General features: G+C 39.6%; 1 protein-coding gene across 5 annotated transcripts in view; it reads left to right on the top strand.

The window, feature by feature from the left end:
• ATP8A2 (ATPase phospholipid transporting 8A2) overlaps window positions 1-24,769 on the top strand; it is a 350,007-nt gene that overhangs the window by 208,980 nt on the left and 116,258 nt on the right. For all 5 annotated transcript variants that reach the window (XR_005102732.1, XM_037377817.1, XM_037377818.1 and 2 more), the window contains one exon: window positions 23,826-23,900. Coding sequence is in view for 4 of the 5 variants with exons in the window: in XM_037377817.1 (XP_037233714.1) it covers window positions 23,826-23,900 (75 nt within the window). In the remaining variant the exon portion in view is untranslated. The remainder of the gene's footprint in view (window positions 1-23,825; window positions 23,901-24,769) is intronic.

The raw sequence follows: 24,769 nt of genomic DNA, 5'->3' as shown, positions 1-24,769 counted from the left end.
TAAACTGTATAAATGCTATGTGTGTAAGAGAAGAAATTTAATACTGTGTATTCTCATCCAAAACCAAATAATGATATCTTTATTAGTCAATGACAGTGCAGATAGATGTTTATTAATGTTAGCTGACTAAAAATACGTAGATGGCTTGGTAGCTGCAGAAGTGTAAACTGCCAGTAACTAGTAACACCTGAACCTTTCACATTATTTGTGATGATGGTTCCTGTCAAGTTCAATTTTGATAGTAAAGTGAGTCTCCCTTTTGGGTTTACTAACAGTATCTGACCTTTTGTGCCTTTTGTTGCCAAGGAGTGACAGGTGTCTGGAGCAGCTAAGCAGTATGACAGTCAGCCTGTGCTTTTTGTCAGCTGGCATTCATTAGTGTTAAAAATGACATGTGGTTTTGTACTACTCAGGATAGCGATAGACTTTTGAGTTGCTTTACTTACCCCTATTTTTTTTTTATTATTATTTACTGTTGGGATTGAATGTAAGTAAATGAAATCCAGCAAGCTTCAAGATGTGACTTCCACAGTGGCGGTATTAATCCTTGTTAGTCATTTTTAGTGGCACCACACCATGTGGTGGTGGTGGGTCCAGCAGCTTTTTGCGCTGGGAGCTTTGTACGGTGCTTGCTTTCAAGGTGTTGCTTGCCCTAGAAAGTCCAAGTCCCTCCAATGGTGTCATGCTTGTTGCTTTACCCATCCCTGGGCTGTGCTTTCACCATCGCCTGAATCAGCAATTGGGCTGTGCTTTACTCCAATGTAAATGCATACTGCCATTAAAAAGGGCCACCTGATCTTCATTTCTCCCTAGGAGTGTGTTCTTTTTCCTTCTTCCTTGCCAAGGCATTAGTGTTTGCACAGCTGCAGGAGGAGCTCCTTAAGGTTAGAGTTCAGCCAGATCACATTCCTGATGTACACAGGAGTGATTGGATGAGAGGTAGGACCAGCTCTTCTGATAGCAGTGTAGACATTTATCAGGTTTAAGTGTACATGTTATTTTAGTAAGCTCAGGTGGACAGTCGTCTTGTGCATCTGCAGAAAAGACAAAATTTTGGTGGTAGAGCCAGGTGAAGGGCCTGAATTGGTGTTCATGATATCCCTAGTAATCTCATGTCATTAACTGCTTTGGGACTTATCAACCAATTTTTTCTTTTTTTGGGCTGTCTGGGTATCTGTTACTCAAAGACATCCCAAACATAGGGCTGGGGAAGAGGGAAGGAAGTTGAGAAGTAGTAGTTGATCCCAAAGGCACATCTGAACAAAGCCCCCTTTCCCTGCGTCCGTCATGTGTTGTTCATATGCACAAAGAAACTATGATTTCTCAAAAACTGAGAATACATTGGAGACCAAATTTTAACAGAATATATGCACAATTACTGGATTTTTATGGTGTGTGATTTGTGGTATATTGGGGGGAGGGGGTGGATTGTGAAGAATGTGTGATAGGCCATCTGGGCAGCAAGGAGGAGTTGGCTTGTGCTAAAATACAAAGTATTTCTGCAATGGAGGAGTGATAAAATGATAGCAGAGAAAGTCCTGGCCAGACTGCTTTTCTGGAAGCAGTTACTACTATTTTTCAAGCAGTTTTTAATTTATGTTGAGTTCAAGCAAGAAGGTGGGAGCAGTAAATCTAGGGGAAGAAGCAGGAATATGTTACCCAAAACCAGGATAGTGCTTCAGGGGATGCAAGATCTGAGAATTACCATTCTCTTCCAGTTGCCTGATATTAGTGAGAAAGCATTCTAGGGAAGGCATGAGAGAAAATCCAGAACAGTTTAAAATATGGATTAGGATTGGAAATCGATGTGTTTGGTTTTTGACTACATAAAAATTATAAGTAAGCCTGGCGTGCTCTCCGTTCTTGGCCTTGGTGGTCTGTGAAGGATCTCTGTCAAGGCCAGGGCTTGTAAAGCCCGCATTAGTTGGAGGGGGAGGTGGCATTTGGATAGGTGGAAAGCCTCCCCTTTTACCTTGCATCTCTCCCTGAGGAGGTCTGTTGTCTCTTTAACAATTAAATCATTACCTTGTTTGCATTTTTAAAAGGGTAACACATAAAATAATGCAACTTTTAGCATGCTGATTTTGATGCTTAAATATATTGCTGGTACCTACGTGGTTTCTAATGAATGATGGTTCTGTGGTGTGCTTTTCCTTACTGTCAGGATAGCTGCGCTCAGCGAGAACTAACTATTTATGAGCATGAAGGTGTACCTGTCTAGAAGGTTGATTCATCTTTTTTTTTTATATACTTTTTTTTTCCCCACCCCAGTCTGACTTCCCTATAGAGGAGGTTGTTGGATCAGTAAATGATGGTCTCCTGAGAGCTTTGCTCTTGAGAAACTCACCACAATTCCTCTGGTCATTGCCTGTCACTCTTCATGGAGCTGACTGCACTGTAATCTGCATGTTGGTGACTGACCAGGGTTTCTTGGGTGGGTTTTTTTTTGATTGTGCTGATAGTCTGTCTCCCTACTTATTTCACTGGTGCATCAGTGGGGAAATCATGCTCATGAGAAGCTTCCAATGCTCCATTTAACCATGCTGGTACTCACTTGAGATGAATCACTGAAATCATTATTCCTTTCTTATGAAGAAGCAAATCTACAGGCTTTTATTGCAGCCCCAAAGCAACAGTAAATGATAGAAATGCTGGGTATGATAAACTCCTCTTGGGGTTGTGCTCAGGCACTTAGTTGAATTTCTCATTTGCAAGGCAAGTTGCTGCTGAATATACTTTTATAATATAAAATCTAGCAATACTCTCACATTAAAAATAATGAAGATAGATGAAACATTAATTATAATGTTTCTCCATTTGGAGTATGGCTGGAAGCGACTCTGGTGGGCAGGAAATGTTTGTTCTTTTCTGTCTCAAGTAATTGCTATGTAATTCTAGCAAATGGGGAGAAACAGACCTTTACCTGCCAGGCTTTAGTTATAACCCCCCCCACCCCCCCCACCCCGGCATCAGTCACAGTAAATTCTTGCAGTGAGTATGTATCCCGTTCCAAAAAAGCAATTTTGGTAGGTTACTGCCTGCTTAATGGTATGTGAAGAATAATACCCTAAAAAAGCCCACCCTAAACCAAAAGGCTTTTGTATTGCATTTAAATAGTTCCTGCTTCTATTACAAATATGAAGTTCTCCTGGCCTTGTCTTGTGGAGTTAGATACTGAGAAGAATCTTTTGAGGTGTCATTGTAAAAATAAAAATTAAAAAGTACTATCAACTCTTGTCAGCACTTCTGGAGCTGGTGTAAATTTTGAGGGTTGGCTACTTCCTCCACTGGGTGCCTGAGTCCTGCGGCAGGGTCATCTTTTGGAAGACATGGGCGCATTCAAGCCAGCACTGTTACGTGTTTGGCTCCTGTACTGGGAGCTGCAATACCCCACTGAGAATAGTCCTCCTTGAGTCTTTTTCCTTCAAATCCCTGCTTAGACAGCAAAATACAGAATCCCTTTTTATTCCATGGCTCTGCCTCACCACTGAATCTTTCAGCTTCGAAAAATAGTAGCAGAAGAAAAAGTAATTTTTTATATGCTGTTGAAACTATGTTGGCATCACATGGGTGTGTTGGAAAACCTGTTGTGGTTGCATTTGAGCTTTGATATCAGTAAGGGGAGTTGTAATGCATTTACTTACAGGTTTTCGTGTTGAATTAATTGGGTTTGTTTGTAGCAATAGACAAAAAATAATCTAACTGATCATTTTTGTCAGCAGAAAACCATTCAGTTTAGAAAGTGAAATCATCTGTTTACATTGCAACTTTCTGTTTGAATATGTTCCCCAAAATCTTTCATTATCTGGTTTTGCCAAACTGCTGTAGGAAGTTGCATCTCTGAAAGATAATTTGGGTTAATACCAGCATTGTTCAAGTGCTCTCTGCTGCATCACCTGAGACTAACTGCAACTAAATCAGAGAAGAATTAGAGGCTTTAAGGGGTTTTCCTAGAAATGCACGTTCTACAGTATTTTGAGGGGTTTATTTCCTTCCAGTCATGAAAGGCTTCCATCTAAATTGAATGTGCATGTTTGCTTATGCACCACCTGAAGGGGTCTTACTTGACCATTCATAATGTTTACTGTCTGCTGTAAAGCAAAAAGGGTACCTTCATAAGAGGAGTTAGTCACAGCTGTTCCACTATGTTGGGGAAGAGGAGTAGGGGAAAAAAAAAAAGGGATAAAAATTGTAGTACCAAAATGGAAACACACTTCCAGCTGTTTGAAATACTATAAAGAAAACTGGAAGTCCACCGCAGTTCCATCTGAGAATTAATAGCTTAACATATTCTACTAATGATAGTGAGTTTCAGCTATTTCCCGAGAAGCATTTTGAACTGACTTACTTGGATGCGCATGTCCTTTTGTATCCTTGATGTATTTCTCAAAAAGAAGCTATTCCTGTGGTTGCATTACTCTTGCCTAAACTTGTTTCCCAAACTGTTTTGAAATCCCCATTGTATGTACAGCAGGAGGCTATATAGTTGCAGTGTGTCAAACTTGGTAATTCCCATATCCTTCATTTTTAAAAGATATTAGTTTCTAATGAAAAGGTAAAAGGAGTAGAGTAGAACAAGGGGCATTGCAATTAACATTTTCAGAATCTGAATTTGTGGTGGCTGTTTCCCAAATTCTGAAACAATGATTTAATTATTTACTGGACTTCGTTATGAATAAAATCTTCTGAAATAGTATCTATAGCCTTATGAAAATAATCTGATGGAGCAAATCAATTGCCTTTGTGGTATGAGTGTAAATGTTCTCACCTGGTGCTGCTGAAAAGAAAGGGTAAAAAAATTAAACTATCTCACAGTTTAATTTTTCCCTAGAGTGACAGCTTCTCTTGCAGCAACAAGTCATTTGTGGTCACTTCTCCAATGTATTTATATCCGCTTTATGTAGTAATATAAAATTTAAGGTAAACTACTATTACTTTTAAAAGGGCAACAACAACATGAAGATATAGTGCATTTTAATGTTTTCTAGGAAATATGCATGCAAGTGAGATGACATTGCATTAATGTTGGAAGGAAAAAAATCTATTGAAAGGCCATCTTGTTGGTATACGCAAGAACCACATGCCCTCAGAACTGGTTGTTTTTTGTAATCACTCTTAAACTTTACTTGAGAGCTGCCCCTAAGAAAATCTACAGTCTGTAGAACTGATGCTTGGAAGGCAGAATTTACAGGGAGGTTGTTTATGTAATTCTTTTCTACCCCGATTTCCACCTTTGTTATTCAGGTTTCCTTTCCTTGGCTCATTCATCTTTGAGCATGACTGAGAAGACAGAGCTCTCCTATGGGGTCAGTAAGGGTGGGAGTAGCATTGTATTTGCTGCTATGAAATAGTAAATCTGAACTGGATTCAAATCATCTCGTTCCCATGGCCGACTTAAGTATGAAGTGTGGAATCTCCCTGTCCTTTTAAAAAAGATTGGCCTTGCATTGATTCATATTTAAATAAAATAGTTTAAGCCCCTTCTTCAGTGTTAGCGTGGGTGCCTTCTTGCTGCCCAGGGTAAGTGAAGTGGACTGAGGCTCTCTACCAATTGTCAAGTGTTCAGGAGTGTCACTGGCAAACATTAACAGCCCAGCGTCTACGCTGGCTCTTGTCTAAACAAAATAGGTTGGACTAAGGTAACTTAACTAAATACCATCTATTTTCACTGTATGTTCTGTAAGCAGCAAACAGTAAACTAACTTCTGTGTTTCTTCCTAAGTATGTTTATCCTGCGTGACTGTCATACACTAATGGCATGGAACAGCTTACAGTTCTACTATTAGTGTTTCCTTGAAATAATTCAAGTTTTGTTGGAGTAAGAGTCAAGTTACTTATCCACTGCCTAGTGCCCTGAAAGCAAAAGGGCTAGGAAGTAATAAATTAAAAATTAAAAAAAAGTCCTGAAATGTTACCTGCATGGGCTGTATAGCTGACGTTATTTCTGTTAGGTGCCATTAAGCACGCTTTGGCCTGTCCTGGTTATTGTACTGAAGACATAGCTGTGATTTACTCCTAGTTTATTATATCTGTGTTGTTAAATGTTTTTGTCATGAAAAGCAATGCCTGGCTCCCAAGCAAGGGATGAAGCATTGTTTGTCACGTAATTCATATATGCTCATTAGGAGATACTAGCTATATCCACAATGTGTAATTCTGTGCTTAAATCTCTTACATTACATAATGTGTGGAAACTTCTTTTCCAGCTCTGATCTGCCCCCAAAGCTGTAAACTTAAATTCCACATTTAGAATAATGCTCCTTCATATGACAAACTCATCTGCGTTCTAGATAAAATAAAAAATTATGGGGTCTACAACAAAAAGCTGCAAGATGCTACTTGCAGCATTACTCATATTCTGTCCAGAAGTGCAGTGGCCATGTTGGGAAGGAAAGCAAGCTGAATCTGGGAGAAAAATAGCATGTTTATTGTTTGTGGGAGGATTGGAGCTGTTCCCTACTGCTTCTCAGAGCTGCCTATTTGTCTTTCTGCCCCATTTTTAAATGTTTACCAGAAACCAGTCTCTATCAATCTAAAAACCTCATGTACCTGAATATAAGATCCTGTTCCATAATGTTTCAGTGCAGTAAAGGAATGAACCAATACTACTCAAAACTGACAGCTGGGCAATGCCTGGAGGATGACAGATTGGGCAACACAAGATGCACCATGTATGTCTTTATAGTTAGAATGAGTCTCTGTAGAGCCCAGGGGTCTTAAGAAATGCAGGAACTTGAGAAGAAACTGTCGTTCTGGCTAAACCCTATGGGACTGCAAGCTTGTGGTCTTGTTTGTGGTAGTCCCTACCACGTTACTCCTGACCAGGAGGATCTCTGAACTTCAGGAGAGTCTTTTCCAGAGCGTCATGGCTTGCATAATGATTATGAACGCGATTCAGAAATGTAGCTTATGCATCAGTAATATTGGTGTACACATGTCCATCTTCTCTATATGAGGGTAAGATCCTTGCACTGCAGTTGATTTTTCTCTAAAGTTATTCTTACTGGTGTACCACAGGCGATCCTTTTTTCTTCACATTATTCATGTGGTTTCTGATCTAGATAGGCTTCCCTGAAGTGATCCTGTTTGCATTGCTTGCTCCTTCTCTCAGAACTTGTTATGAAGTTGTTAAAGATTTACATGGTCTCTCGTATTATTTATTTCTATAAAACGAGTGCTGAAAATTGAAAAGTAGCAATCTTTATATTCTCCTTCAGTTTTCTGCTGCAATGTCACTGCAGACTTGAGAGATTAGAGTGAAGTCCTGGTTCTTTCCCAGGCTTGGTGTCTGTATGGACCTGATGGCAGACTTGCCAACTGCCGTATGACTGGAGGCTCTTGTTTAAACAGGCAATTCATAAGCTCAGAAAGAGTAAGATTAGCACTCCTGCTTAAAGAAAATGAAAGAATATAAGGAACTCTGGCTTTTAAACTATTTGAAAAGATGCAAGTACATTGAAATCATTCTTGTAGCTTACCAAGAGAAATACAGCAAAATGGGTTTTTTTTAAATAGGTTGTAAATGATTTTTCTTTAACTTTTTTTTTCCCTAAATGTTTTTTTTAACTTACAATTTATGGCATGGCTTTCCAGTAGAAATCTGTGTGGTGTTAATGCAATGTATATACTGAAGTTTTGATTTGAACCTGAATAACCTATATTGTTTGATCATGTGTGGGTATTAAAATGGTTTACAGTAAGTAGTAATCAATCATAATAAATGACATCTGTTGATACCAAGTTGTAACTCTGCTCAGTGCCCACAGCAGTATTCTGATTTGAAGTAACTTATTGCAGTTAAATTGAAGACATATACACAATTGGCTGAATATAATTGCCTGGCTGTTTACTGTTTGGTTTCATAGTACCACACAAGCTTTGAGTGCTGGGATCTTTGAAAAATGACGTGTCCAAAGTTTTCAGCTATTTATCTGTCAGACATGGTGAGGTGAAGTGTAGAAGACCTTTAGAGAAAAGACTGAGAGGAAAAAAACAGCTTTAAATCACTCCAGGGAGAGCTTCAGAAAAACAGAACCCAAAACAGTGCTTCTCTATTTTCAAAGCAGCATATGCAGGCATAGCTGCGTGACTCTCATTAAGTTCATCTGAGTCGTGCAGCTCAAGCCCCATGCAATGTTTTGAAAACGTAGGAAATAAAAATGGTCTTTAACCAGACACCTGGGCTTCTATCCAGTTTTCTGGTGATAATGTCTGATGCATGCCGTTAATAAAGCATCATCCATGGGCTAAATTATTAAACTATAGACCTCTTTGCTGAAGGCTTTAAAGTCAGTTTTATTTTAAAAACAGAGGGGGAAAAAAACCCTGAAAACTGCCATGCACTCTTCAGCAATCGTTCCTAACCACTAGGCCCTTTTCCTTTTGAAGCATGGTCACCTCCCCCTGCCCCCCTCCCTCGACTTTTCATTTGTCGTCTTCACTTTTTCCTGAAAGTTCTCACAAGATAGCCATCTGAACTCCATGTTCTGCTTCTGATTTTTCCAAGTAATAAGTGCCTTCTCCTTGCTGGTTCTTGAATCTCAGATGAAGTTCTATACAATACAGGTGCCAGGATGGGAAAAACACACCTTTTCAGAGGTGAAGATGCTTTGCTCATTCCCTGTCTCTTGTATTTTGATGCTGACAAGAACATGGTGATGTTAGTAACTCTTCAGAGGCTTAACATTAAAAACATTCTCAATAGCAAGGAATAGGATCTGTTTAACTACTTCTGTTGATGAAGGTCTTGATGAGTGAGGTTTGGTTTTGCCTTCGAATACCAACAACTAAGCTGCGTGTAGCTAACAGGTTATTTTAAGAATTCCAGAAATGTAACTAACCTAGTCATTACTATACTGCAGTCTGAAATATGTTACCATTTCCTAAGTTTTACCAGTTTGACAAAGGTTTTGTTTTGCTTTAATCTGGTGTAAGTGTGGGAGGGATTGCTAAAAAGCCTAACAGTGAAGAGGGGGGCTCCTTGCTCTGCTTTTGCACAGCTGTCTTCTGTGGCTTTTTGGAACACCAGGATGTAACAACTTGCTTGCAATATCTGTAATTTTGGCAAGCTGATGGCAATGCATGCACAGCAAGCCAAGAGGAATACCTCTGTAATGGCTATGGGCAAGTAGGAACACTCACCCATGAGAAATGGCTTGCAATATGCTTTTGTGACATAGTTATGTGGTGTGTGTTTGGTCTTTTTTTAAGCTAGGTATAAAGGTATAAATTATTTTGCAGCACTGGATTTGCTTCAAGATATGTGGTTCATTGTTTGAAGATATTGGAGCTGTTGGGTTAGGACTGTAGTCTGGTGCTGTGTTAAAGAAAAAGTATTGTGCTGTATTAGAAATAACCTTAAAAGCTTTTAAAATTTCGGTACAAAGCAAACCGACTTTTTCATAGGCTCCATGTTACACCTTATCTGAGAGACCTTGAGGCTGAGTGCAATTAAAACCTGTAACTATCAATATTCTTCTTCCTCTTCTGTTAATTTTTGGAGAAAATTAGTGCAGCAGTCTTGAGTACAGTATCTTGGTTTAAATACAATTTACCCTGCAGGTTTGTCCATGAGAATGACTGTGAGTTGATTTTACAGTTGAGTAGTATGCAAGCATGTGTCATACTGTGAACTTGCTTATTAAATGAATGCCCTTTATTTGCTGTGCAGGTGCCTTGCTCTTCTGGTTTTTTAATAATAAGGAACTTGGAGCTCCTGATGCTCAAAAGTATTAATTTAAGCTGATTTCTTTAGAGAAGCACCCTGTTATATGTAAAACTACCCCAACAGTAGCCCTGGCAACTTCTCACTTCCTTAAAGCTCTGGTTGCATCTCTAGCACTGGGCAGAAGGTCAAAACTTTTATAGAATATAATCTGTTTTCTCAGGCGTGGTCTGTGTTTGGGATCTTGAGCTTGAAATCTGGGGACATGTGAAATGTTGCACTGCAGTTCTGGGGGCAGGGTGATGATTTCAGCTGAAGGTTGAAATAACTTGTGCTCTGTTTCAGCAGCATAAAAAATATTTTGACCCTGAAGAGGGCATGTTGATTGTGGGGTAATAGAGATGATTAAAATCCAGCAGCTATAGCTTTTACTTTAGGGAATATTTCCTAACTTGTCAAATCCTCTTCCCTTCAAGAAGAAAATATTCGGTTGTCTTCCATTAGGGCATTGTAGTATCCATGCAAAAGGAACATGTGTTCGTGCTAGAACCTGATACTAACAAGGTAGAGAATAGCTCCCTAGGAATGACTGAAGGCAACAGAGGTCCACACATTTGCATGTCAGCCCCCTACAAGGGACTTGCAACCTACTGGAGCCCAGGAATGAGCCAAGTCATACACAGGGCAGTTGTGAGGCTGGTCATCTTCCTATGTGTGTCATTGTCAGCAGTGAGTGGGGGGAAACCCTTTGAATGGCAGCTTTTTAATGGTGACATGACTGATGCTAGTAACCACTTGCCATCTTAAAATTATCTGAAGAGCTAACATTATGGTAGTGAAAATGGATTAGGCAGTGTTTCTGGGGATTAAGCAAGATTAAAGGAAAAATTTACGGTTAAAAGCATTAATTATATTTAATAATTTACTTGGAAAATGCGTACGTTACTAAGGGTAGACGATCTGCCATGTAAATTTTGGACATACTTCCCCAGAAGTGGTTGGACATGGCAGTATGTGGTGGTACATTCTGTTAGAATTGAGTGACTTGACACAGACCCCAGTGTAAAGTGGTTTAAGGTTTCTTCTAATATTTGAGTAGTGCACGCAAAATAATAAGCTTTTTCCCCTACCTTTCAACCTTCGGTGCTGAAATCCCCAAGCAGTGAAGCAAAGGCTATTTCTGACATCCTCTTTCTCCTCATATAGTCATTCAAACTATAAACAAACGTTCCCTTGCCTGCCATACAGACTTGCCTACACAAGGAAGTTACAGTGGTTTAACTGCGATGTGATTGTAAATCCACTTAAATTGGTTCCAAATGGTCTGTGAGCGCTCTAAGCCCGATTTAAACTGAAATGATAGCCTGGGTAGTTTGTTCTGCAGAGCTAAAACCTGCTTTTTAAATTGAGTTGATTGTGCTGTAGTATGGAAGACGCAGTCTTAAATGAAACATGAAGTCATTGTCTGTTGTGATATCCTTTTTGGAGCTGGAATGACTTTTTTCTGAGAGTGCTCCTGAGAGTCTGGAAGCTGGGTTGTTTGCTTTGTTTAATTCTACAGGGGTCTCGGGTGTCTTTGGAGGGAGCAATAGCTATGCTGTGTCTTTCAGCTCTTCTAGAGAGCTGATTACTGGGCTTATAGATGTGGACTGGCTTGTGTCCGTATTGCTCAGCGTTAGCACCTGGAGGAGGAGTAGGCTGACTGGCTGGTGGCCCTTGGTACTTGGTGTACTTGGACTGAGTAGACCGACTGGGGGTTGCGTTTTTTTGTTTGGTTGTTTGTGGGCGTTTTTTGGTGGTTTTTAAAACCTTTGAAGTGCTGGAAAGAATGAGGTCTGTGTTTATAGCATTAGTGAAGTCTAGTGATGTGGATATAGGGCAAGATAAGAGGATATTTGAGGATACTAAGTCTGCCAAGGCAACTTAAAGGATTGCATGGGTTGAGGGTGCCAGATTTCAGGCTAGATGTCTTTTACTGCATATGGCCCACATTTCGTAACTTTAATGCTTTTGCCACTGGGGAAATCTTTCTGATGCCTAGATAAAAGAATACTATCTTACCTCTTAGTAGCATTGTTTAGAACAAGTATTTTTTTTCCATCTTGGCCTGAAAACATCTGTAGGTGATATGGGGTACCAGTCTGTTTCACGTATACTGCTCACCAGCCCTATTCTCTAGGTAGAACTGGTAAAAATCTGTTGTTACTATAGTGTTCATTGTTTCATGTTAACCAGGTGGTTGAGTTGTTGAAATCTGAGGAGAGACATTCCCTCAGCCTTCCTTGACTCACTGGTGTCCCATTCATAATGTTTTTTCCCCTTGCTAGTCAGGTAGGTCCTGAAAAATAAACCTGTCAGCTGCTGCGCTATCTTGCTGAAGCTTGCACTTGAGCTCGGTGTTTTGAACCCTACCTAAAACTCCTTGTTAAGGGATATTGTGTTGCAGGGTATGTACAGGGGCTTAAGAGGAAACAGGAAACCACCAAAAAATAGAGAAAAAAATAGAGTTGTTGCAGGTACAGCTGTTACATAGGCAAGATACAGGAGACTTGGAAAATGCACAGAGCTGGATATTTGCAGATGCCGAGTGAGTACCTGGAAATTGTGTGGTTCGTGTTCTTTTCTAGGACTTGGCATGCATGTACTGTTGAAGATAAGCAACTAGGTGGGATGAGCCATTGGCCTGAATGCGTATGACCATCCTGGTACTCTTATGCAAAGTTAGCACCTGCAGTTCTTTCTGGATTTCTCTCCTTTAGAGATGTGAGCACATTCTCCAGTAACCAAGAGCCTACAAGGGCTGCTACATGCTTTCAAGGAAAGAAAAAAAACCAAACCAGTAATGCGTATGACTTCACAGAATCCCCGTACAGCTGATGATTTTTCTTATTTCCTGGTTGCCTTCACTTTACATGGTATGCTTTTTTATTAAAAAAAAAAAAAAGTCTTAGTGTGTCTCAACTCAATGTTGAATTGATGCATTCATTCTGCACCAAGGAGCAAGGGGAACTACTTTTCTAAAGATGTATGCTGTTCCGATCTAGAATGAGGGGAGAATACAATAGGGGGAAAACTGTAACTATGATTTAGTTGGACAAATTTTCACATAATATATGATTTCCATAGAGAATAATGTCTTTTGGAGCTCTGCGGTGTTCTGAAGAGCTTGCTGTCCCAAGAATTTATTAAGAGGGAGCAAATATGGACCTTAACTGCATTTAGTTCATTTGGCTTGCAAATGGAAAACATTTATTCCCTCTTGCACTCTGTAGGTGCTTTTCTGCACCTGAGTCTAGTTCTGAAGCACAACTACTGTTGGAGGACTAGAAGGGACTTGCTTGCACAGCAGCTAGTGTCATGCTGTTCTGTGTAGATCAAGTGAATCATGGTATGGATGCTGTGCATATTTCCCTGCCTCCCACTGTCTGCTGTATTAAAAGTTAGCAATACTCATGCTCGTTACTGTAGTTAGTTAAAGGAAATTCTAATCAGTTTATTTCAGAGATAAAGTGGATTTATAACTTTAGAGTCTTGTACAAATAGAGTTTTCGTGTTAATATGTATTTGCCTAATTTTCAAGTAAGAAGTAAGCTTGTGGTTAGTTGTTCTTCATAATTTTTTGTTCCATGTTGTGCGTAAAAGATGAAAAATACGTCTTAATTCTCAGAGTTGCTACTTACAGCATTGCCTAAGCTCAAATTTTGTTTGTAGACCTTGTTCCTGTGAGCACTGCCTCAGGTGCAGTCTCAGCTTTTTGTTGTGTGTAACCACTCAGTCTTCCTGTGTTTTTGTGGAGCTTGGTAAAAAGCTACAGAAACCAGAGGTATGTTGCTGGCCCCCATTCGGAGGCAATTTGGTCATTTGTCATGAAGGGTTTTCCTAGCAGGAAGGTGATGGTGTGAGTTAGCTTGCTGGAGTTAAATCATTTGCGAAACGTTGTGAAACCAAGAACAGGTTTGTAGCAAGCATCATTAGCCTGCCATAGTCTCTCCTTTACTACTCAGCCTTTTCAGGAGAGTCATTCATAAAAAGAAGCACTCTCTGAGGCTTGCTTGGTGTATTGAGTGAGTGTCCAATACCCTCCCAAAGGCACAAAATGAAGTCTTGAACTGAATTCAGCAATCACATGAATGCATTGCTCCTATGTATGAACTTCTATTTTTTTTGTCATCTAAGGTATTTTTTCTTAGCTACTTTGATGATTTTTTTTTTCTTCGTACACAGCTCTATCAGAAGATACGGTGAATGCTTTCAAGGCACACCAAGAATTTCTTTGTAGGTATTGCAGTGAAAACTAATTGCTTTCCAAAAGAAGTTCAAACGTTATTTTTTAGTGAGACGTAAATCAAGAAGTAATTTACCAGTGAAATGATTGCACGTTCTTACCATGTGCTGCGTATTTTGGCAAGAGGTATTTAGGGTCCAAGTCTTTCAGCTTTTGTCTGCATGTAAAGAAATACATTTAGACTAAATTACCAGTATTGTGTGTATTTTCCACATGAGAGGAATGGCAGTGAGAGCTGGGGAGAGACCTTTTTTGAACTAGTCTTGGAGCCTTTAGGGAAGCAGTAGCATGTTTAAAAGCAGGTGTGTAAAAAAAAGAAAATGGAAAGTCCTGTCTATTTTTAGGCTGTCTCACTGACCAAGGAAATGGTTGTAATACTACATAAAACTGGAATAAATGTAAAATAAGTACTAGGGAGCTGTTTAGATTGCATCGTGAGTCCTGGTAGTTTTGGGCTAGCATGTTGTCTCTGTGCTGCAATGCTAATAGAGTTGTGGGTAATGAGAAACATGGGCTGCTCCCTAGATTACAACTGTAAAGGTTTGCTCTTGTCAGTATGACAGTAGATGAGCTGCTGTTTCCATAGTGGTCTGGCTTTTCTGTTGCTGAGTTTGGTTTTTTTTCCTTGGGTTCCAAACTGTAAGAGAACTATGTATAAACTTCCTGGATAAAAGTAGTTTAATGCAAGGGCTTACAGAGACTGAATTTTATTTCATAGGGAGGAAGGGGGGGGAACAGACTTGCAAGGGGCACCTGGCAGTTCATGTAGCCATAATAGGGAATCCTAAGGGGACTGTGGTTCCAGACCTAAAATGACCTTGCTACAGAACTGCTTCTATTGCACTTAATTCAGCAGCTTTGCAGAAGGATTCCTTTATGTGGTGACAAGGAAAGCAAAATCTGTGAAACTGTGTTTGAGTGCAACATAAGGGACTACTGCAAATAAAGGTTTGAAGGGAAAGGATTGAAGTGTAAAATAGGAACTGAATAGTGACGGTCAGAGTCTTGGTCCTCACCATCAGCTTTTCTGTCAGTATAGGGAATGCATTTGGTCCTTGGAAACATTAAAATAGTATTGATTACTGCAAGATGTTGCCTAGGTTTATATCCAAGAAATAAGAACACACAACTGTATTTTAGCTACATAAAATGAATATTGATCTCCCTACTACTTTTTATCCTGGTGCCCTGTACCATATGCAGGTATAAGTGAATGCATTTGTATGTGGATTGGGAACTTTTTGCTTCATTAAGCTACACATAGGCTACAGGGAAATTGCCAGCTACACAATGCTATGGGAAGAAGACAACTAAGAGTAAAAGTAATATTTTCTTAATGAATTACAGCATTCTATACATTCTTTTTTTTTTTTTTTTAATTCAATCTTATCTTCTTCCATTCTGATGATCTCTTATTCCTTTAGGGGCAGTGCTTCAAAGAAATCTTTACATGTTCCCGTGTTCTTGCGATGCTGTTCTGGGGTACTAGATAAATGAGGTCCGGGTTTGGGATTTTATCTTTCAGCTAACTGGATGTGAAAACGGAATGCTATGATTTTAGAGAAATGGATTGCTTGCTAGTCACCTCAAGGTACTTGCATACATGTCTGTGACAGAATGCATGTTGCAGTAAGGCTAGCTCCAGCTTGGGTGGGACCAGGTGTATTCCACCAGTGTCCCACAGAGTTACAGCTCCACAAGGATACAGGGTTGCAATGTGGGTGTTTAGATAACGGAGGTTTGACATTTCCACTCTCCGCTTTGTAAATGCGCGCAATGTTGGGGTTTTCTGTGCGTGCCAGATCTTCTAGGGCCGGATTTGTGTTAAAGCTTCTGGTCTCTGTTCTTGTTTTGGTACGAGAGGTGTTGATGAATTTTGTGGTTACAGGTCTGTGGTGATGTGCTTTATTCAGGCTGCAGTGAGCCCTAGTGCACATCCCAGGTATGAACAGCCTTGGTGCGTTCAGCCATATTTTTGACTCATGGTGCTATCAGGCTTCATTCAGGGAGCATCGTGTGTTTTGTTGGCTTTCCTTCTGCTTGTACATCAAATGCTAGACTTGCTGGCCTGTTGATCTTTTCTATAGCCCTTTCTGTGCTTGCTTTCCCTTTCATTGTCCTTACTTGGCTAATAGTAGTAGCATCCTTTTTTCCACAGTTCCCTGATCTTTCTATTTCAAATACTACTTTTCTTGCTTTCTGACATGATTTTTATTATTGGATTCTAAGTGTTTAGCAAAATTTCAGGTGGGTAAGTTACCTGAAACTGTTCTGTTTCCTCACCTAATAATATAAATAGCTAAACTTGGGTCTTTTTTTTATCCATTTATTTCAGCATTAAAGAACAAATTAAGAATAACAAACCCAAAGCACTTCTATTACTTCATTGTTGGCTAAAGATACCATTTAGCTTCAGAAAAGCCAGCAGGTCATTTAAAACCATGTAATAGCACGTCCTTATCTTTTTATGCGAGATGTGGGTCAATTACACAGTTGTGAAAGTTGTATCAAGACCAGTCTGGAGTGATTACATGCTGATGAGATACCATAAATTCTCATTAATACATGCCAAGCTATTAATAGTCATATTGTACTTTCTAGTTCCACAGTGATGTGCTAGTACTCAAGGGCAGTTAAAGGAGCTGGCAGGGAAATCTGGGAGGCAAAAAAGGAGAAACAAGCCCCAAGAACGTTTACATTACTGAATGGCTGCAACACTGCAGTCACTGCTGCTTTGAGCGTAAGCACGTCTTCCATGACAATGGAAACCTTTCTTTACAGCTGCACTCTTTTTGCTGAAGGAGTGTTAATGAGTAATGTTTGTTTTGTAAAAAGGGCTGATGGTACAGGGAGTTCATAGCATGAGTTTACACTGTAGTAGCAGGAGACAGTGGCCTGGTGTGATGCTTCCAGCTTGCCAACCAAGCAGCTGAGCCCACCTCACTCCCCAAGCAGGGGTGAAAAAACGATATAGCCAACGAGCTTCTGTCTTGTTTCTTCTCAGCTGGCATCTTCCATCTGTCTCAGCCTGACTTCCAGCCAGAGCAGGATGCTCTGCTGGCTTTGTAGGGTAATGATGGGTGACTTCCCAGCATCAGCAGTCTTGATAGTCTTGCTTTGGCTGTGCTTTGGACCCCTTTGACTATGCAGGTGTGCTGAAACTCTGCGTCCTGGACAGAACTGTCCTGAGCCGTGTGGTTTTTTAATATGTTTTTTAAAAAGTCACTATGTGAGTACTGTCACTTCTCAGGTGTCACACATATGCATGATGAAACAATCCTAGTGTAGCCGTGTCAGCTTAAGAAAACTTAAGGATGGATGAAAAATAGTAATATCTACCAGAGTAGAGTTGGTTCTGTTTGTAGAAGGGAAGTGTTCTGAGGAACCGCTAAGTTTAACCACATCTTTAGGCAAGTATGTCTGTCCCTTGGTAGTTCAGGCTATTTCTAATCACGTTATTGTAGGCTTGTTTCTGCAGCAATTAGTATGCTGGAGAAATACTAAGACCCTGGAACACTTCACACCAGAAGAGCTGGAGAAATATCTTACCCTTTCTACTTGGTGTCATAAGAATTAAAAAAATGTCAGATAATAGTTTTCTGTTAAATTTGCTCTAATGGGCTGCATGTTCATTTTACCAGTGAGGTAAATATTAAATACATAATTTGACATACTGATTAGATGTTTGTGTAATTGAAGGAACACAAAAAAAGAAACCCACCACCCTACTGTGAAGAAAAAGAATTTCCATGGCTTGCTATGTTTTGTGGTTTGGTTTTTTTTTTTAAAAACACGTTAATTAGTGTGTTGTGGCCAAATGTTGCTGGGAGAGGCAATCTTCTCATGTCTTAAATGGCTAGTTGCTTCTGATGTATACTGCATAGTCATCTGCAGATGTGGTATCTTTCCACAGTGCTCACAACTCCTAGGGCAAGAAACATGATGGTTCTCTAATGGTAACCACTAGGGAAAAAAAAAAACAACCCAACAAACAAAACCCACAGGTTCACTAATTCTTACTTAATTTTGAAGTCTTCAGAATTTTTCTGAGGATTTAAACTACGAATTGCTAGTTTGTATGACTGTGAGTGATGTTGCTCTTGGCCCTCATGCCCCCTTTTCCTCTGCTCTCTCTGTGCTTGCCCCTCCTGTTGTATGTTACTTGTGCTTTGGAGGATGGGTGTCAGTAGCTGATTGCTTGGAGAAGAGCAGCATGGAAACAACACATATAAGGAAGAAATCAAATTTTCTACAAGTCTCCTCTATAAGTAGAGAAAGATGAAGCTGATAAAACTGTGCTCTTTAGTATGCTGAAATATAAACTGTCTCTCTGTAGTCAACAACAGAAGAAATAGCAGCTGTTCAGGGTTATTTAATAAACTAGTGTTTAAAGCCAGGAAATCTCTATTGTATTGGTTGCTTTGATATTTATCTGACCAAGCTCTGCAATCAATGCATAGGGGTTTTTTAATGAGATAGAAGCAGCGCAAAACTTTTAAAATATGTGTGAACACTGGTGGAGAATATTGGAGATGATTTTTAAGCTTAAATGGGCACTTGTTTGGAGTGCATAGGCCTGGAGCAAATGCTTTTCGATTGAAAAATATTGATCTGTTTTCAGCAAAGAGTTAATAAACAGTGTGGGGGAATAAAAGGAGCAAGGGAAATATTCCTTGGCAAATCAAGTCAGTCTTAGGCAGCCATGCTTACCCTGTCCAATCTTATTATCGAGGCTCTTTACCTATGTTATGAAGTGGGTGCTGTACCTTCTCTAACAAAGCGATTGTTTTAAGGCTGTGTGCATTTGGGCAGGCATAGGAGTCGGGCATGGAGACAGACATCTGTAATGAGAGGTTTTTAATCACGACACATCATTAATGAACTGCATAGGAGATGCACAAACCTGCATTATTGAGCAAACTGTAAATGAGCCTGTTTGGTAAGAACATGTGAAATGTGTGTGTGCTGAGAGCCCAGATTTTTAGAATTAAATTCATTTCTGAATAGGAAAGGCATCCTGTCTGGCTATAATTGGTGCCTGTGGCAATTGTTGATACCCTGACTACATTAACTTTCTGTGCCCTTTAGCAGAATTGGGAAAACATTTCTAGTACTTGTTAAGCTGTCTATTATCAAGACTTCGTAAATATACATGTTTAGAATAGATGATTTGCTATCCCAGTGCCTTAGAGCACTTAAATAAATTAGTTCCTACTATTTCAGGCATTAATGTTGCGGTAATTATGCATGAAGCAATAATGCAATTAAAATTGCCTTCCAACTTGCTCAAGTGGGAATATTTTTTGAAAATAATACTTGATCTTTTCTCAAAATGTACTCTAGAGCAGGTGGATGGGCTCGTGGCTCAAAATGGCAGCGCCAGACTCTTTTACCTTGAGATCCTCAGTTTGCCTGCAGCTCAAGTCAATATTAACCAAGTTTTACCATCTGTTGGCTTTTGTCGACCTCTGGAAGGAGGCAGCAGTCTCATTTCCACATCCCACACACCCCCCTCCTTTTTTTTTCTTTCCCCTTCTCTAGTGGCACAGTGCCCACATCACAGCTGGCATTGAGTGCTTCAGCAGTGGGGTTTCTTACTTAAAGAATGTGGCCACACTTCAAGGCAGGAAACATGGGGTAGTTTTTAGTTTGCAACATGTTCCACTTTGTGTGCACAATACCTACTGGTTTCAGATCTTTGCAATGTCTGCTATAATAAAGCACGGCAATATATCAACCCAAATTTCAGCCGCAGGTATGAATTTCTTTACAGTCAAATTGGACCTCTTGTCCTTGGGAGAAAAATATATATTTTGTAGCAGAGTTAAAAATAAGCTTTTCCAGCTTTTTGGCAGCCAGGTAATAGTTAAAGTGAAAAGGTTTCTTTTTTTCCAGCCAGAAAAGCGGTTTAATAACTCTGGGTCCATTTGTTCATAGCAGTACTGGAGTTGAGCCCTGCAAATCCCTGGAGCTTGGCAAGCCAGGCAGACTTGGCAAGTTTTTCTACCAGCTTACCAACTCTGAGTCAAGTATGGGTTGTTGCAACTTCATTCTGTTAACAGGAAGATTGAGGTGGAGGGTTTTTTGTTGGTTTTTTTCTCTTTGCTGACCTTAAAGAATACCATATTCTCTCTTACAAACAGCTGGTCCTAAACCATGCATGACAATTTATGGTTTATGTTCAATTCAAATAGGTGTATATTTTACACAGAGTATCTGATTTACTCTTGACATTAAGATATTGAGGAATTATATGACATTCTGTTGATTGGCATTTGATAATGTGAATCTCTGGAGAAGACAAGGATAGCTGTTATTTTTCAGTGTGTCGTAGCTGTAACAGCTTTTGCCCTCTGTCTGGAGCATGTGGTGCATGCAGACTTGCATAAGCGTTGGGAATGTTCTCACTTTGAATTTTCACCTGTGTGGATCCTGCCAAAAGAAAAATAGTTCAAATTTGGCTTTTGAAATAGCAGAACATTGAACTTTCTGAATGTTACTTCCTGGCCTTCTGAATTACAGCAGCTTGAAATAAGGAAAAAAATTCTCTTTAAGGCGTTCTTTCTATGTTGAAAAACACTGCAGAAGGCTAAAGATAGTGACACTTAAATACCTGTTTACCACAGTCAGACACATCCATCTCAGTACTATTCTCTAGTAAATGACTAATCTGAAGGTGATTTTAGCAGGGTCCTTCAATGAGTTCTGGTAGGGTAGGAACTCAGAGTAGAAAGAATTGGGTTGTTGAGGGGGTATTTTTCACTTGTACTTTGACAGTCTGCTGCATTGTGGGGCATCATACCAGCTTTTCTTTGTCCAAGTTTTAAATGATTGTATTATCACTTCATTATTGCTAGTATTTTTGTTGGGAAATGTGTATCTAAGATGTTAGCTTTGCCTGGTTTGGGGCTTTTCTCCTAGCCTTGGGCTTGCTACATAAAGTCTGGCTGCTTTGTTTTACCCTTTTGATGGAAAATCAGCAACATCTTGCTAGAGGACTAGTTATGGGAGGCTATGGTTTCAGAAAGCAATGATTTTCTAAGTAGCATGAGCCAATGTCATAAAAGGCCTCAACATTTGCTACAAATCTTTGAAATTTGCTTTCTCAGTGGGGTCTAGAAAACAGTAGTGCACAGGTTGTGGTTGCCAGCTAGCCAGACAGGCTTCTGATTTGTGAGCTATTTATGTTTTGTAGGATTGCTGCCTTCATTCATAGCTGCAATTAATTGTAAGAAGCCTGGAGATGCTAAATGCCTGGACTGTCATTGCTAAATATCTGAGACTATCCTTATTTAAATCTCTGTTTCTTCCTAAGAGAAGAAACTGTTTAGTTCCTTACCTAACAGCTCAAAATTAATTGTGGTTTCTTTTTGGGGCATCAGGCTTTGTACCCAAGATCTTTTATGTATTTCATTTGAAGTGTTGAGTTAAGTAGCTGATTTAAAATGCTGGTTGAAAGACTCCAAGTGTGAGTGTGTGACTGGTCTATGTGTGCTGCTTTGAGCCACTAACTGAGTCTTTAGAGCAAGATTTAAAGAGCAGTGATCATTCAAGTTTATACAGTAGAAATGATAAAGCTGTGATGTGAAATGTGTCTTCCCTTTGTCCTTTTACTGGGCAGAGCTGGGGAGGTGAATACTTAAATGCTGATTTAATATATTGTGTGATTGACAATGTGAAAGAAAGAGGAATTTTTTTAAGAAACTGGAGAAATATTTTGTGGTTTATACTAGGCTGATGCCCTTCAGCTAAATGGACTTGGTAAGAAACTGTTGGCTCTTAAGAAAGCTTACAAGGGCACTTCTGAAGTACAAGCTGCAAGAAGGTGGCAGCAGGTATAGCAGAGTAAAAACTTCAGAGTAACGTGGGGTGAAATTGATAGAAAGTCTCTAGTGGAAAGAGCAGTTGCAGGTTTGAAAAACTGTAGGAAATAAATTCAAATAGCTGCCTACTGTGCAAGGCATATCTATTAGCAAATGAGTTGAGATCAGTGGCATTGCTTCTCACTTGAACAGTGAGTGCATTAGAATGATTAATTTTAAACAAGAATGGTGATATACTAGATGTAAGAACAGCTGTAGAGGGTCAGGATAAGAGTTCAACTAACCCGATCTCTTATCTGTGAACAGTGGTAGTTCTCTGGCAGACACATCTGGTCTCCAGCTTTCCTTCCATGATTTTTTTTTTCTAATTGCTGTTGGCGTCCACAGCATAGTCTGGCAGGCAGTTCCCTTAGGTCAACCACGTATTGTGTGGAAACCCTTTGCTTTTTCTTTTTGTGTAGCTTGCTAATCTACTGTCTTGCAGCAGTTCTTATTTGAACAACTATTTGCTATTCTTGTCAATCTTATAAATATGTTAATCTTCCCTTAAGTTGCCTCTGTCCCATGCTGAAGAGTCCTAGTCTGTTTAGACATTGCATCTATGGCAACAGTTGTAGGTCTTGATGCAGTATTGGTAATCTTCTCTTGTTGTTTTTCTTAATTTTATCCGTTTTGGGTAGGAGCAGGGGAAGAGATCAGATGACATACAGTTAACTAATTGTCATTGGAGGTGTTTTGCTAGGGCACTAATACCGCACAAGTGAGCCAGAGAAGAAATTATGCTGGCAGGAGAGTGCTGCTGTATGTGAGTGACAGAATGGTGTCGGAAGAGATGCCTGGAGTGGGTGCCGTGGGTACTCGGGCAGTGAGAAGGGAATAGGCGTGGGCATCCCTTGACTGGTCTGCAATACCTATGCCTGCAGTGCAACATGAACTTGTAAAGCAAATGCAGGACAAAATGTGTTGAAAGGGGGTGGGGAGAAGGAGTGTTCCCACACATAATGTTTAGCTAATTTTGAATGAAGTGCCATGTTGCAGTGTGGAGTTTAAAATGGACTACAGCCACACATTCACAGAAATCCTTTGTTATCTAGTAAGTGCAATGGTTGACATGCAAACTGTTTCAGGATGCCCTTAAACTGTTGATTATTCTTCCAATTTCTTGGGGTAAGATAATTCTTTTCCTTCTTGCTTATATTGTTTTCTAAGCTTCTTTCAATGCCCGCTGACTACAAATTTTGTTCCAACCCAGAAAAGCACTTCTTGCTTCAAAAAGCTGCTTAAACAAGATAAGAAATAGGCTCAAGGAAGCTAGGTCCAAGGGAATGCTAAAAAGAGTTTACCGATGTCCTGCAGCTTACAGTGGTTTCCTGGGATTGTGGCATTACTGAATCCCCTCAGCTGGAAGGCACCTCGGAGGCCATCTAGTCCAACTTCTTGTTTGAAGTAGGGTGAACATAAAATTCAAACCAGGTGGCTCTGGGCTTGCTCAGCTAGGTTTTGTAAGAAGATGAAGACTCCACAGCCTTTTATTACTAATTTGGTAGTTTATTAAATACCATGCTTACACAATCTAGTCAATAAGATTATAATATTAGTAAGACTATGTAACTGGTAAGTTGGTGTCACTGGAATTCTGGGACTGTAAAAGTAGGACACTAGTCAAGCAGAGCATCCATCCAAACACATTTACCTTGGAAATTCTTTGCAAACCATGATGGAAACTAAAGTGGCTTCTGGCTTCAAGCATTTGCCAGCAATAAAGACTTTGAAATAGTTTGAGGCAATTTTAATTTTTTAGCGCAATGGTGCAAATATAGCAAATTGTTCCATCACCTGAGTATTTTATTTTAAATAAACATTATTCTGGCAGTATTTAAAATGTAAGACTTCAGAAGATAACTGCCTGACAGTACTGAAAATTATTTTTAGAGCATGACAAGCAGCTGTCTCCACATGGTGGTTTGTGTTCTCCATGCTCCTCCTCTACTGTAAATGGAAACATGTGCTGCAGTAGTAATCTAAAACTTCTTGTTACTTGTCTTTGTTTCAGCTTTGGTTTGCTTTCATTAATGGATTTTCTGGACAGATCTTATTTGAGCGGTGGTGCATTGGTCTGTATAATGTGGTAAGTGCTACAAGTTTTGACTTTATAGTGCTTGGGACTTGTATATTACTGTGTCCCCCATTTTTCACAGGTAACTGTCTCGGTTGTATGTCAGGAAAGGTGAGTTCATTTGTAAAAGCCATTTTGAATCCACTCTGAGGTAGATAAAAAATTTTGGTTTCGGTGGTGTTTTTATCACAAAAATAAATTTGGGAAAATGTGTTGAAATACACATTTTGCCTAATATAACCTCCAGAATACTCTGTAGCTTTTAGAGGGAATTTAATTTGGTCTTCAAAAACATCTTCAGCCTTTTGTACTGAATATTTTGCTGACTGTTCATGTTCAAAATAGACACAGTGTCTTAATCTTTGAGTTTTGATGGGTTTTTTTCCCCTCAGACTCTTAACAGATGCTCAGAGAAGTGTCATGCAGATGCTTTGGGTTGACCCGTGCTACCTATGTCCAGAACGGGAAGTAGTGTTGCTGCGTCACCAGCATTTTTCACTTGAACCAAGAACAAGATATGTCAGTCCAAGACTGATTCCTGATTTTTGCTGTGCTCCATAGAGTGCCACAGTATCGCACGTGATTTTCACTTAAATCAATACTACTATTTAATCGATAACTTTCATTAAAGTCTGGACGATCTCTGGGACCAAGTTCCATGCCATTGACTGATTTTGAGTGTTACCTTTGCAATGTTACTGATGAGTGACTTGGTGTCTGGGTTTATAAACCATTAGGACATTTTGTCAGTGTTAGAAAATCCTTTGAATTTCTCTTTGGAGGGGGGAAATTAAATTATTTTTTTAAAGATTACTCATTCCAAATATATGGTAATACAGAAGAAGCCAGCAAATTATCCCTATCACTGAGTAGTATTAATG

The sequence above is a fragment of the Falco rusticolus genome, chromosome 2 (genome assembly GCF_015220075.1).
Source record: "Falco rusticolus isolate bFalRus1 chromosome 2, bFalRus1.pri, whole genome shotgun sequence".
Taxonomy (NCBI): Eukaryota; Metazoa; Chordata; class Aves; order Falconiformes; family Falconidae; genus Falco; species Falco rusticolus.
Note: the sequence above shows the minus strand (reverse complement) of the source record. Positions and strands in the feature narration are given on the sequence as shown.